The sequence below is a fragment of the Solenopsis invicta genome, chromosome 2 (assembly GCF_016802725.1).
Source record: "Solenopsis invicta isolate M01_SB chromosome 2, UNIL_Sinv_3.0, whole genome shotgun sequence".
Taxonomy (NCBI): domain Eukaryota; kingdom Metazoa; phylum Arthropoda; class Insecta; order Hymenoptera; family Formicidae; genus Solenopsis; species Solenopsis invicta.
The window spans coordinates 11,986,650-11,999,404 of record NC_052665.1 but is presented as its reverse complement, the minus strand read 5'-3'; the positions used below and the strand labels follow the sequence as shown (position 1 = coordinate 11,999,404).

The window sequence follows — 12,755 nt, the reverse complement described above, 5'->3', positions numbered from 1 at the left end:
TGTATTTGTGACAGTATCAACGTAAATTTATATTTTATTACAACCATCAGATATAAATAGATCTAGATCTATATTCATCACCGTAAAAAAGCGTAATTAAGATGGAATGACATTTCCTAGAACTTGCTAAATGTGACCAACATCTGAGTGTCGCCAAAACTCACGAGGTCTGCCTAATCTCTCGCTGCATTGTTTCTTTGTTTGTTAATGGCTGTCACGGGATGAGCGAGGTGCAGGTACCTAATTTCTGACATGCTAGAAAGTTACAAACACCTGACATTTCTATTTTATTAATTTAGGTGAGAGTTCGCGTGAATATCTCAAAAAAACACGGATGAAAGTACATCACGAATTACGTAGAAATCATTACACATCTCCACACTCAAACATCGGTAATTCGGAAAATTTATTAGGTAGTGATCGAATATCTTGTATATAAAATAAAGTTAAAATATTATAATTAAATTGTTCTGTAGCATCTACAAATTTAGCTGGATACAGTTAGAAAATAATTTTATGTTGATCCATTAAAATAATTATATAAATAATTAAAATAATTATTATTATCAAAATAATTATAAGACGCTTAAGCATAATGATAATGTTGTAAAAAGTTTTAGCATACTAGTGACCAAGTAAAGCATCCAACATAATTTTTTATATAATTTAATATATTTACTTTTAGATGTACGAGATGTATTTCAGCAAAATTATTCTTTCCATATATTGCATCTCTAATTCATGCATCTCTAATTTTTCTTCACGCTTTGCTAGGTTGTTGCAAATATGTAGGAAACAATTTAAGATAATTAACAGTCGACTATTTTGAAAACGAGCACAATCTTATTAAAAAAAGAACCTTTTAATTATGTGATTTTTATACAAATATTATATCTTATATACTTTTGATAATTTAATTGCATTTGCTGCATTTATTCAATAAACTGATAATAGTAATTTTTAACTATAAATCCTGAATAAATCCCTACAAAATAGATTGAATTAAAAATAATCAAATGGCAGCTGCTATTTACGAAAAACTTAAATCGAAAATTAAGTTTTTTGTTCATAATAGCTGCCATTTTGTTTATTTTTATTCAATCTGTTTGTAGATTTATCCGATAGTGGCAAACCTTCTGAAGATTTTTAGCTAAAAATCGCTATGATTATGGACTGCCGAAAACCGAGATATCATTGTAAAACAATGAGAAAAACGGAGACTACTTTGGTTATATATTTATAAGTATTTGTTTATAAAAATATATATTTTTCTGCTATTTATATTTTGTACAAATGTCTCTAAAAACTTTATTTTTGCACATTTATTTAGTTCGTCACAAAAAAATGTTGAGAAATTTTAAATAATCTGACACTCTAATTCTCTCAAATCTGAAATTGTTTAAAAGTTACAATTCATAATTTTTGATAACTCTTTAACTTGTTAAGACTAACAATTTAACAACCTATTAAAAAAAAAGAAGGCGCCGTTTTATCCGGGACATTCCCATTTCTCTGTGAAATTACGATGGCCATCAGGAAATCGTTGCCGTGAATTATTATTTAAGCGTCGGTGAAAGTTGGTGACAAGTCGAAGAGAGACGATGGGACAATTGTAATGAAATTATTTTTCGACGTAAAACTCTAACGCGCTTTCATGCTCGGATTCACGCGTAGACGAATTGCGATTATTCCGCGACTCGCCCGCGAACTTCGCTCTCGCGATCAGCGAACGATGACAAACCGCTCTGATCGCTTCTGAGATCGATTTCCTACCAATTGCCATAACATTCTTGTGTGCTAATTGTGTAAATTACGGATCTCGCAAATCCGTTTCGGAAATATTGCGATTGCAAGGACGTAAAACGAGAACGTAGTAATAAGCTTTTTTTTTAAAAGGCAACGAGTTACGTGAAAGTGACATTTTATAATAAATACACGTGCGCATTGATTCATCAGTTGATTCATCAAGTTATACAATAACTTTGAAATCCCAGACAATTTTTCTAAATGAAAGAATCATGGCGATATCCGGCTTATATAGTGTCGCAAGAAATCAATGCAATATTTATGAAAAATTCATATCGTACAAAATTATAAGCATACAAACCATACCTTGCAACGTTTATGTGTGTAAACATTAAAAATTTATGTAAATTATATTCTAGCTGAAAACGAAAGTAAGCGATGTTACATACGTCATGTACGGCGCATTATTGGCTCCTTTCTCCTTTTTGACACCTCCAAGCGAGCCATCGGAATCTTTCCTGTTACATGAACTATCTCTTTGTGAGACTAATCCGACCACAGCAAGCTTGAAGTGTATGTACATCCGCATTAGTGAGAGTGACAAAACGAACCGTTAATATGCGAGATCGAGTTCCAACGAAGCGATAAATTCCTATTGTTCGTAATTAGAAATTTAATTTTAAAGCAATTTCGATCCTTTTTGCTGTAATATTTCAATCTTTCATTAAATTTTATGTTTCCGAATATACGAAGCTTTTCACGCACTTACTTCAACATAACGTAGATAAATGAGTATAATTAATGCGTTATGGGGCTCGTTATCAGTGAAGTTGCATCTATTAAAAAGAAAAATCGCTATAAAAAACTCGCTGAATTAAAATCGAAAGTGTTCCCCGACCAGATCCTGTTATAGAGAACAACTCGCGGCATAAGAATGTCACGACTGGGAATACCGCACAAGGTGCGTAAGAACTGGGTCAAAATCGGAGAACGCGATCGCGAAATCATCGATCCTTCTTTTATTTGTCTAGACAAGTCGTCTAGCACCCGCCTCTAGAGTCAACCGAGTGTAACTTTCTCCGTGAACTTCGAAAGTCTGGCGTATCCATCGAGTTTATCGTGACTCTGCGACAGGTTCGCGAACAAATTATGCTCCTCACCGCCGGAAGTAAGAGAGTTTCTTCTTCTGTTCTTTAGATATCACTCTCTATAACGATATTACCCCGTGCAGATAAAAGAGAAGTTTACTTCTTTTAGGATTGCATGTTTGCAATATGTAATAAGCAGGGTTAAATAATTTAATATGTTTTTTTAACTAAATTAAATTAATGGTTCCTAAAATTAATTTAGTTACGTTAAAAGTTACACTAACACACTGACTCGATTAAAAGTTAATATTAAATTAACTTAAATTAAAATTTATTTTTGAAAAACGTTTATATTAAATTAGAAATTCGTAGTTTTTTGAAGTTAATTACTGAAATAAATTATTAAATCGGGCCCAAATCGCAAAATTAAAAAGTTGATGAACAAATCGTCAGCTGTTTCAGTGCAAATTAGGAAATAGGAAATTAACAGAAGAAAAGAACCTACTTTGCAAAAACAAAGAAAGAAAAGGAGAAGAGAAAAACGGTGCCACGTATTATTGCGCAACGCTAAAGAAGCTCAAGATGCCGGGATGCAATTAGGCGACGATGCGGCGTTGCATAGTCTTTTGCGTATACAAGACATGCCCGCGCAACTATTGTGACGTGAATAGATAAATACTGATGGAATGCCACGACAATCAAACGTTAGTAATATTAATGTTCCGAAAGAAACGCGTCACAATAATGACGTAGAAAAAGTATAGATGTAGGTATGACGTCGTGCGAAAGCGGTCACGTTATCGTATTGATAGAATGCAATGACACCGTACGTTAATATTATTAATATTCCGGAGGAAATGACGATAATGACGTAGAAAAAGTACGGATGTAGATATGACGTAGAAAAAGTACGGATGTAGATATGACGTCGTGCGAAAGCGTTCACGTCATCACACTGATATATTGACGAGCATTGAGTAACGAGTTCGTCTAATAAGCAATCATTTTCATGGAAGAAAAAGAAAGATAGACGATGAAATGTGGTTGTGTATCCTCTAGCTGTCGAAATCGAGGATGTATATTTAACAAACCTATAATATGATAAGCTTGTTAACAACTTTGTTGCACGTCATTAAAACCTATGTTGCAGATAAGTGCTATTTTTAAGAGCGGAAGTTAAATGATAACCTGCTATTTAGAATCATATTTCATGATTTCAAATGTAAATACAATTCTTATTTTAAAAACTTAATTTATTACATTAAATTCATTATTCATCACTTATGAAGAGTAATAACATAATATCACTTTGTTAATAACTAAGAGAATTAGTTGCACATCAGACTGTGTAGAGTTAAAAAGCGTAACATTATTTTATACTCGAGATACGTTAGGTAGCAAATTTAACATTCAATCAAGAAATCAAACTTATGAAATAAAAATCTTCTTTATCGCGAAAATCGTAAAAACAATTGTACTGCAGTCTGCTATTACTGCACTGCACAGCACACAAGAATGACGTTAATTAGAGCGATATAAAAAGAATCTATGATTCGTAATTCTTCTTGTAAAAGGAAAATGTACTATCATGAGCAAAACTCCTTCTCGTATTTGCTCCAATAATTTGCAAGGCTTATTGCTTTATAAATAATGTATTAACTCTGTTAGAAACTTGGTAAAATATTGCACGATGCGTTGAACGCAATATTTAATGTGTGATATTAAATTGAGTATAACATTATCATCTACATTTTAGAATTAATTTAAAAATCATTTCTTTTTTTTCTTTTTTTTAAGGAAAAAAACTTAATAGAACCACGTTCGATAAAATCGTATTGTGTGATGTAGCATACTGGTTTATCAAATTTAATGTTCTAATAATTATGTTGATTAATCTTTATTCTAGTCTTTCCAATATTTATCGCTGTTACATACATTTATCGTATTTTTATGTAATTCCAATTTAATATCCAAAGATTAACTAATCTAATAACCGTTTCATATTTCCATCTTGTTTTTTATTTTAACATTTCTTTATTTTTATATTATAATAAGTTATAATTAAATATAAAATGGCTTTAGAATTAAAAAAAATTTGAACATGAGATGAGGGAAATTGAGATGAAGCTTTTATGCATTGCTAGTCACACTAACTTCCTTTCGCGACCCATATACATCAGCTTGGCGGACATATACACACAGTACGTATGATATACACACAGCCACGTATATCGGCGCAACTTTATACGCAAGTATACATCTCTATGCGCGAAAGGGACTTTACTTTCTCAAGCACGCGACCGCCGTCACTCCATCGGCAGCTCCTCTTACTTTCTCTCCCGCACGTTTTAAAAGTAGGTCCCAAATAGGATTAAGCGATCTTTAAAGAGACTCACCACTCGATCCGCTACTTGTATTGCACGCTTTACGTGCAACGTACCGCTAATAATATGTAAACACAAAAATCATATAATAAGTGTTGATATTTAAGGATTAAGATTGATACTGGAGAGAAGTGCAACATGCTTAACAACAACAATCTTATCCTTATGACCGATTTTTTTTATCAACACATTCATCAACACAAACTCTGGAAGTTAACTCATATTTTTTTACATTAACACTATATTTGAGAAAAATTCAATCACAAAATTAATAATTTTTTTACATTTTCTTTCTATCTTATAGGATGCAAGATGTTAGAATAACTGAACTAAAATACTACGTGTCAACAAAATCTTATTAAATGTTACTCTAAATTATCAAAACTTTAAAACACATAAAAACTGTTCTAAACTTTGAACTTGTAAAAAAATCAATCTGCTGTAACACTCCAAGACTAAATTAAAAGCCATCGTCAGGAGAAACCCAATAAAAATATATTCAATCAAACAAAACCAAGTATGTTAATTCTTCAAATGGAATATTTTAGTAATTAAGTCGATTAATCCTCATTAGTGTTTTTCCACTACTTATCGCTTGTTACACACATTTATCGGCTTTCTAATCGATAAGCGCATGAATCTCGGAGGGATAACTCTGGTGTTCGCTCCACTTACGTCTTCACGGTGTCGTGAACGTCAATTACCCTCGCAAATGTGTCTCACGACGGTACATTCATAAAATGCAAGCTAGCACTTCCATCTTTGTCCATCTACATAGACGAATGTTGTTTCTGTGCTTCACGCACAACTTTTTGCGTGTTACTCATTTAATTTTTATTACGTTACATTTATTCTCCTTTTACGCGGGTATGAATGTTGGTTCGTTCATTGTGCCACTTAAGATAATAACAAGTTGGAATCCATATCGCAACCCCATGAGTTTTATTGCCGTTCGATTGGATTAGGTATTTGTCTCTAATTGCATTTACGTGAGACACGCGATCTCCGCGCGATGCACGATTTTATAATGCGGTCGCAAAGATATTGCTTTTTTCTTTTACTTGTCGCTTCTTACAGGCTCTTGTCCTCCTCGCTTTCGTCAGCGAAAGTGAATGGGACGCGACGACGTTTCTAATCGGCCAATTTACATCAAAAGCTACTTGCATGCTCGTAATCGAATATTATAGTTCCAGCAAAGATTGTAAGTGTCACGAAACAAGTTAGAGATTGACAGATCAGTATGTGAACTCATGTACATATGCGTACAATAAAATTAATACTAAAACTAAAATATTAGTTTGTTAGTTTCTTAAAAGACTCAAGAATTTTTGTTCAGTAGTTACAAAACTACTGATCAATTTTTAATTAAAAATTTTACAATGAAAAGAAATTTATATTAAATAAATTTTTATTATTTTTATTCTTAAATCAAAGCGATTAAATATTAGTTGGCAAAATTAATGAATAACGTTACTTAAAACACTAGAATGGTCAATGCTGCATTCCAATGTTCACTGTCAGTATTGAAAATCAATGGTATCTCCGGTAAAAAAATTTTCATAAATGCTTGTAATATTTCATAATATAAAAAAAAGTACTTGAATCCTGGAATACTCATATTCTTTTAACATTAATACTACTCTAAGTAAAAATTGACTCACATAATTAAATCTTTTTATTATTAAAAATTATTTACACCTTTTTTTTTACTTATAGATTGCAAGAATTATTAAAAGAACTGAATATTTTAACGTAAAACATTATTTTAATGTAAAAAAATCTTGCTAAATGTTATTTCACAGAGAGCACAATGTGTAAAATCAAGACATTTTAAAAACTATTTAAATTGCATTCAGCTTTGCAAATCTGAGATACGAGCTAGCATAGTGAGCTTGAATCAATCTTCAACCAATCTAAGCAGTGAGATTAATTTCGAGATGAGAATTTCCAACGATTTTCAAGGGGAAAGAGAAAATGGATGCCTCCGATTTGCAAAACCGAAAGCAATCAAAAATGCCTCTTATAGCTATGTCATGCTGAAAGACATCTTTAAGTTATCTTACATTCAGATTTTGGACATGCATGCTGCCAAGGTTGGGAAGTTACTTTTTTCTGTTTTCAATGGTAACGTTGTTACATTCTTATAGTAACGGTAATGAGTTTAGTTGTTACTTTTATCGTTATACTTTCCTATTACCCTCACCTTATTCAACAGATCAAGCGCTGATCGCGTGATCGGATAGGAATATTCCGACACAGTATCTTATTGCTGCGCAAAACGTATTATCAGCGCGTCATTTTATCCTTACTTTACGTTTAATGACCGACATAGAAATAGCACTAACAGTATACTTTCCGAACGCAGTCAATCTTGGGCTGCTCCGACATGTGTAAGCCGCTATAATAATTTGTTTATAGATGTTTTGATCTACTATTTGAGTTATCTTTAATGTAAAATTAAAATTTCAAACATTATTATGGCAATCTAAAGTGCAATAATTTCATAATTGATGATTATAAATGAAAAAAATAATGTACAAACTTTTGTCTGCAATCATAATATTAGAAATGTTAGTAATATTAAACTTGTGTTGCTATAAAACACAGTCGATGAGTTTACGTGTTAAACCACAGATAGTGTAGCACCTACGAAATAGAATAATGTACTTACAATAAGGCGAATTAATTCATATGTGCATTATAACAACCTTCAATAAGGATTAGATGAGAAGACAAAGAAGAATAAATTATAATATTGTGATTGCGGATAGAGGTTTTGGACATTGTTGTTTTCATTAATGATGATCGAGTTAAGTTGAAATTATTGTACTTTTGATAGTTTGGATTGATATAACGGAAGACTATCATCTTCGAATGAGACGTTTCATATAATTTCGATCAAACTTCGTCCGCTTTCTGTGGGATTATTTGATCTCTCAATTATATTGCAACGTCTCGTTCTCGATGATAACAATGTAGTCTTTTTAATAATCTTCTTCTCAATAATGCATATAATTGCGGGCTATCGAGATGTGTGCTAAAGGGAATGGGAAAAATGCGCGTTTCTTCCCGGTATGATGCCTTTCCAATGATAAACTTCATTATAGTTTATTCATTATCTTAAACAAGTCTTTTTAAAAAAAGAAAACATATTTACGATAAGCATATAAAAAATATCGAACTTAACATTTTTCCTAAATAAAAAACAATTTTTCTAATAGTTTTTAAAGTCGATAACGTCGATATTCTTCTTTTCTTGCTGAGTAACTTGTGAGCAATGTGAATCACATAGTGTTTTCAACGATATTCATTGAGAGGGCACAACCAAACAGAGCAATGAGAATACGAAATACGTAGCTTCGATCAGCAGTTGGCACTGGTTAGCACCAGAGTCTTCTCTCTAGTTGGCATTTACTTCATGTGTTTGTTCTCACTTCTCGATTGCTTCTCATTATTGTTTGCATTTATTGTAATTGTTGTTTTTGATTTGTTGCGCGATTTGTTACTACGCTCAAACGTGATTGACGTAATTCAACGAAATGAGCATACTAAATCGATTTTCACGACTTGCTCCTCTAAGCACAGTCCGTCATAAAAATGTAAGTCGTTTATAATGAACTTTTTATTTATGTAACCTCTAACCTCGCTTCTCCTTAACCTAAACCTGAACTAATTTTTGTATGTATTAAACAATAATATTGTCAAATTATGACGATCTCGTTAAAATCTATTGTTTAACAATTTAGTACTTGCATAAATTTATTCTAGAAAAAATAAAATAAAATTTTCTCCAATCTCAACTTGATGCTTTGTTTACATTTTCCAGGTTTTTTACTTTTCCTCAAAAACCGACGGTCCACCGATACCTGTAAATCCTTTGAAAGATATATACAGTGCCAACAGTCAAACCGGAACTGGAGTGATATATGATAAGAAACCATTCAGGATACATCTCGAAGCTGGCAAGAATTATTCTTGGTGCCTCTGTGGACGAAGTAAGAATCAACCGTTCTGCGATGGCACGCACAAAGACATTTTCCTTAAGATAAAGCTCAGACCCATACGTTTTACTGTTACGGAAACTAAGGAATACTGGCTGTGCAACTGTAAACAGACATCAAACCGACCCTTCTGCGATGGCACACACAAAAGGCCAGATATACAGGAGAAGAAATTATAGAAGAAATCATCAAACTGTACTGATATAGAATTATAAATTTCGATATAAAAGTTATTTTTATGGTGCACCACGCCTTTTATAGATATTTTAAGTGATGTATATAATATACATATTAATAAAAATATCTTGGACATAATACAACTAAAAATAATCTTATTTTTAAATCCTCGTTTTTTAGACAAAACAGACGCGCGTTACAAAGCTTCTAATATTACATAATTTCATACCAATTACAAATTGAATTAATATTACATTATTAATCTCTCATTAAACATGGTCAAAAAACGCAATCTCTGCGATGACAACCGTTCACGAAGTAAGCTGAATGAGAAGCAATCAGCACATCGAAAAAGCGACAACAATAAATTTCGAGAAATCGAGTATCGATGCAATGTATAGTCGTGAGCTAAAAGGTTGCAACACATTTTTTTCGATTGTTTTTGAAATGTAGACTTGCTCATTAAACCGCGAACGTCATTGGTTCTTGCCTGTGGATCCAACCAATTGAGCATCAAACCATTTACCATAAAAAAAAATGTGTTGCTACCTTTTAGCTCACGACTATATACTAGATGCCAGGAATGCCTTAACACATGAAAAAAAGGAGAATAATGCTTGATCAGCCTAACTATATAAAAAAATATTACTACAAACGTAAATTAAAAAAGTAAGCTAACAAATTTTTTTTAAATTTTTTAATATAATTTTTGATATTATTTTTAATATATTTTTTTTATTAGTATTCCTTGACCTTTTCTGCTATTTCACAAACCCATCCCTTTTTTTCCTTTTCCAGTAAATGTAAATTACATTTCTTTTATATGTATATCCGATGAACTTCTACCTATAGGGTAATAGAACTCTATAGCTAATAATGTTAATAAGAATTGTATCGCGTTAATATTTACTCAGCTATTTTAAAAACAAAATGGTATTCCACTAGCTCCTTCCTTTCTCTATATTATTATTTTTTTATTAAAAATTATATTTTATAACACATTGTTATATTTTAAATAGGTAATGATCCAGAAAATATCGATGTCTTATGGATATCTAAAAGATATCTTATTAAAGATATTTTTACGATATTTGTCACATAAAATGTCTTTCAAATTTCTAAAAGATTTCTTCAAAACATCTTCACAAATATCTAAAATAGAAATCAGTAATATTAAATTGTGATATTCGAGTTTTATCTTTCACTGTGTATACACAATTTCAATGCTCTCGTAATTGCACAATTATCTTGTCCGAATGATGTATACTTCCTAAGTCGGAAATACGTAACATTTGCATTTCCATTATCAGAAAAAAAAATACACAACGCTCATCATGTGAGTTGCAGTGTATCTACAGTGCTTTTGAATAATTAATCGTATATCTCCTAATAAAATCTGAAGACGAAATATTTACGAAAAATGTTAAGTTTTAATTTAATATTTTTCTTATTTATTACATACGTCGCGTATTTAGGTATCTGCGATCGTTGTTGTCTAATCAATCGTCACAAGTTGCCACCATACAATCTAATAAAGATTAATTCATGTTCGGGTCAACCAATTATATCGCGAAGAATGGTCTCCAGCGTGAACAAATGTGAAGAATTCGCCGCATCGAAGAGAGCTCTCGCCTTCAATTTTATTTCCGCAAGAAACTATACCGGTATGTGAATGGCAAGCAATTAAACGTAATTGCAATGTGTAATTATGATAATTTCACGCGATAGATCTACTCTTAATTATGGTGAAACATAACGCGAGTTGCAATAGTGTTATAAAACGCGATGTAATTATTAGCCCAGTTCAATTAGCGTGATTAACTCAGCGCATATTTCATATAAATTTCCCCAGTGTATATACTTAGCTTACAATGTTTCTTTACGCGCAGATAAACGAGAAAATTCGTGTCAAGCTCTTGAATGCCCCGAAGATTATAACATGACTACCCTCGTGCCTGAGACAGATTGCACATATTACAGCATGTATCCCATTGTAACTCTGCCTGGTAATTTCGATTACTCACATCAAAACTCGTGTAAAGATCCAGTACTGGATCCTACGTAGGAACTTGTACATTAGCACATAAAGTATCAAATATTACGTACACTGGAAAAAAAAAACATTTGAGAATATCTTTATAATCGAAATGCTAAATATTGAAGTGAGATTGCATAGTGTTAGGCGGGATAACATAATTGCTTATATAAAGATTTTTTTTTATTTTATTAAGAAAAATACGTTTAATAATAATTTTACAAATCAAACACAGAATACCAATATATATCCTTAACCTACAATTTTTTAACACTATGCTTACCAAAACATTAAATTATTGTGCTCTTTAAATAATTATTATAATATTAAAATAAAAATATAATATATATTTTTTTGACAAAATTTAAGATTGTCAATTTTTTTTTTAAATTAAATAATTGTCATTGTTTAATGTATCGGCAAAAATATAATTTCTTTCTTATATATATAACAATATAATTGTTAAATAGAATATATTAGTTTAATACTAATGTTTTAATTTAATACTAATATTTGATACTATTTGTCCTGTATTACAAAGCGTCTTGTTTTATGAATTTGCAATTATAAATTTTCTTGACATGTTAATTATAGAAGATTGTTTTTAGCGAATGCTACGATGCAGTGTCTTCCTAAAGCGGGAATATTTTTGTTCTCGTTCGAGCACTTAAATTACACTGATGCACGAAACTTTTGCCAGAAACGAAACGGATCTCTCGCGCATGTGATAAGTGAGGAGCGCACGGAAGGCCTCGGCAAATTTGTGTCGCATAATATTTCCAGATTTATTGGTCTCAGCAGCGAAAGCAAGGAGAGAATCTGGAAGAACGAATTTGGTAATACGTAACCACCGTTCATGTTTGCCTTGTTTGTATCTTTTAAGTCACGCCCAGAAGCTTTGCAGCAGAAAATTCAGAAGTACGTGATTTAGATGCATAATTTTCTTTAGGCGAACCCTTATCTTGCTTCGACTATCGAGCATGGGGCGAAGGACAACCGTCGCATTCGAAGGGGTGTGCCGTCCTCGCAAATCCATCTGCCAAAAGCTCGCCGCCCTTCTGGCAAGTGATGCCTTGCCATACATCGCTGCCCTTTATTTGTGAAATCTCGCCATTGCCTGACGAATCGTCGAAGCAGCGTAGTAAAAATCATCATCACACATAGTACAATTATATTAAATACAATTACACGAAAAGTTACGATAATTATATAACATGAAAGGATAAGTTTAGTTGCTCATGCACAAATTAGTAACTTTACAATATTATGAGATGTTAATTAGCATCAGTATTAATAAATTGCTGGTCAATTTTATTTGTGATAT

General features: G+C 31.9%; 2 protein-coding genes across 2 annotated transcripts; both read left to right on the top strand.

Annotated features, from left to right (window-relative positions):
* Window positions 1–8,571: 8,571 nt before the first annotated feature.
* Window positions 8,572–9,536, top strand: LOC105196782 (CDGSH iron-sulfur domain-containing protein 3, mitochondrial). The gene is made up of 2 exons (XM_011162887.3): window positions 8,572–8,817; window positions 9,045–9,536. Exons 1-2 carry the CDS (start codon window positions 8,758–8,760, stop codon window positions 9,396–9,398), a joined length of 414 nt encoding a protein of 137 aa, XP_011161189.1. The 5' UTR covers window positions 8,572–8,757; the 3' UTR covers window positions 9,399–9,536.
* Window positions 9,537–10,752: 1,216 nt separating this feature from the next.
* On the top strand, window positions 10,753–12,753 carry LOC105196783. Its single transcript, XM_011162888.3, has 4 exons — window positions 10,753–11,060; window positions 11,286–11,402; window positions 12,040–12,267; window positions 12,381–12,753. The coding sequence occupies exons 1-4, from the start codon at window positions 10,817–10,819 to the stop codon at window positions 12,593–12,595; spliced, it is 804 nt and encodes a 267-aa protein (XP_011161190.1). The 5' UTR covers window positions 10,753–10,816; the 3' UTR covers window positions 12,596–12,753.
* The last annotated feature ends 2 nt before the right edge of the window (window positions 12,754–12,755 follow it).

Coding starts and splice junctions, on each gene's coding strand:
- LOC105196782 (XM_011162887.3), top strand. CDS start 8,758: ATGAGCATACTAAATCGATTTTCACGACTTGCTCCTCTAAGCACAGTC. Junction 8,818..9,044: donor GCACAGTCCGTCATAAAAAT/GTAAGTCGTTTA, acceptor TACATTTTCCAG/GTTTTTTACTTTTCCTCAAA.
- LOC105196783 (XM_011162888.3), top strand. CDS start 10,817: ATGTTAAGTTTTAATTTAATATTTTTCTTATTTATTACATACGTCGCG. Junction 11,403..12,039: donor TCCCATTGTAACTCTGCCTG/GTAATTTCGATT, acceptor GATTGTTTTTAG/CGAATGCTACGATGCAGTGT. Junction 12,268..12,380: donor AATCTGGAAGAACGAATTTG/GTAATACGTAAC, acceptor AATTTTCTTTAG/GCGAACCCTTATCTTGCTTC.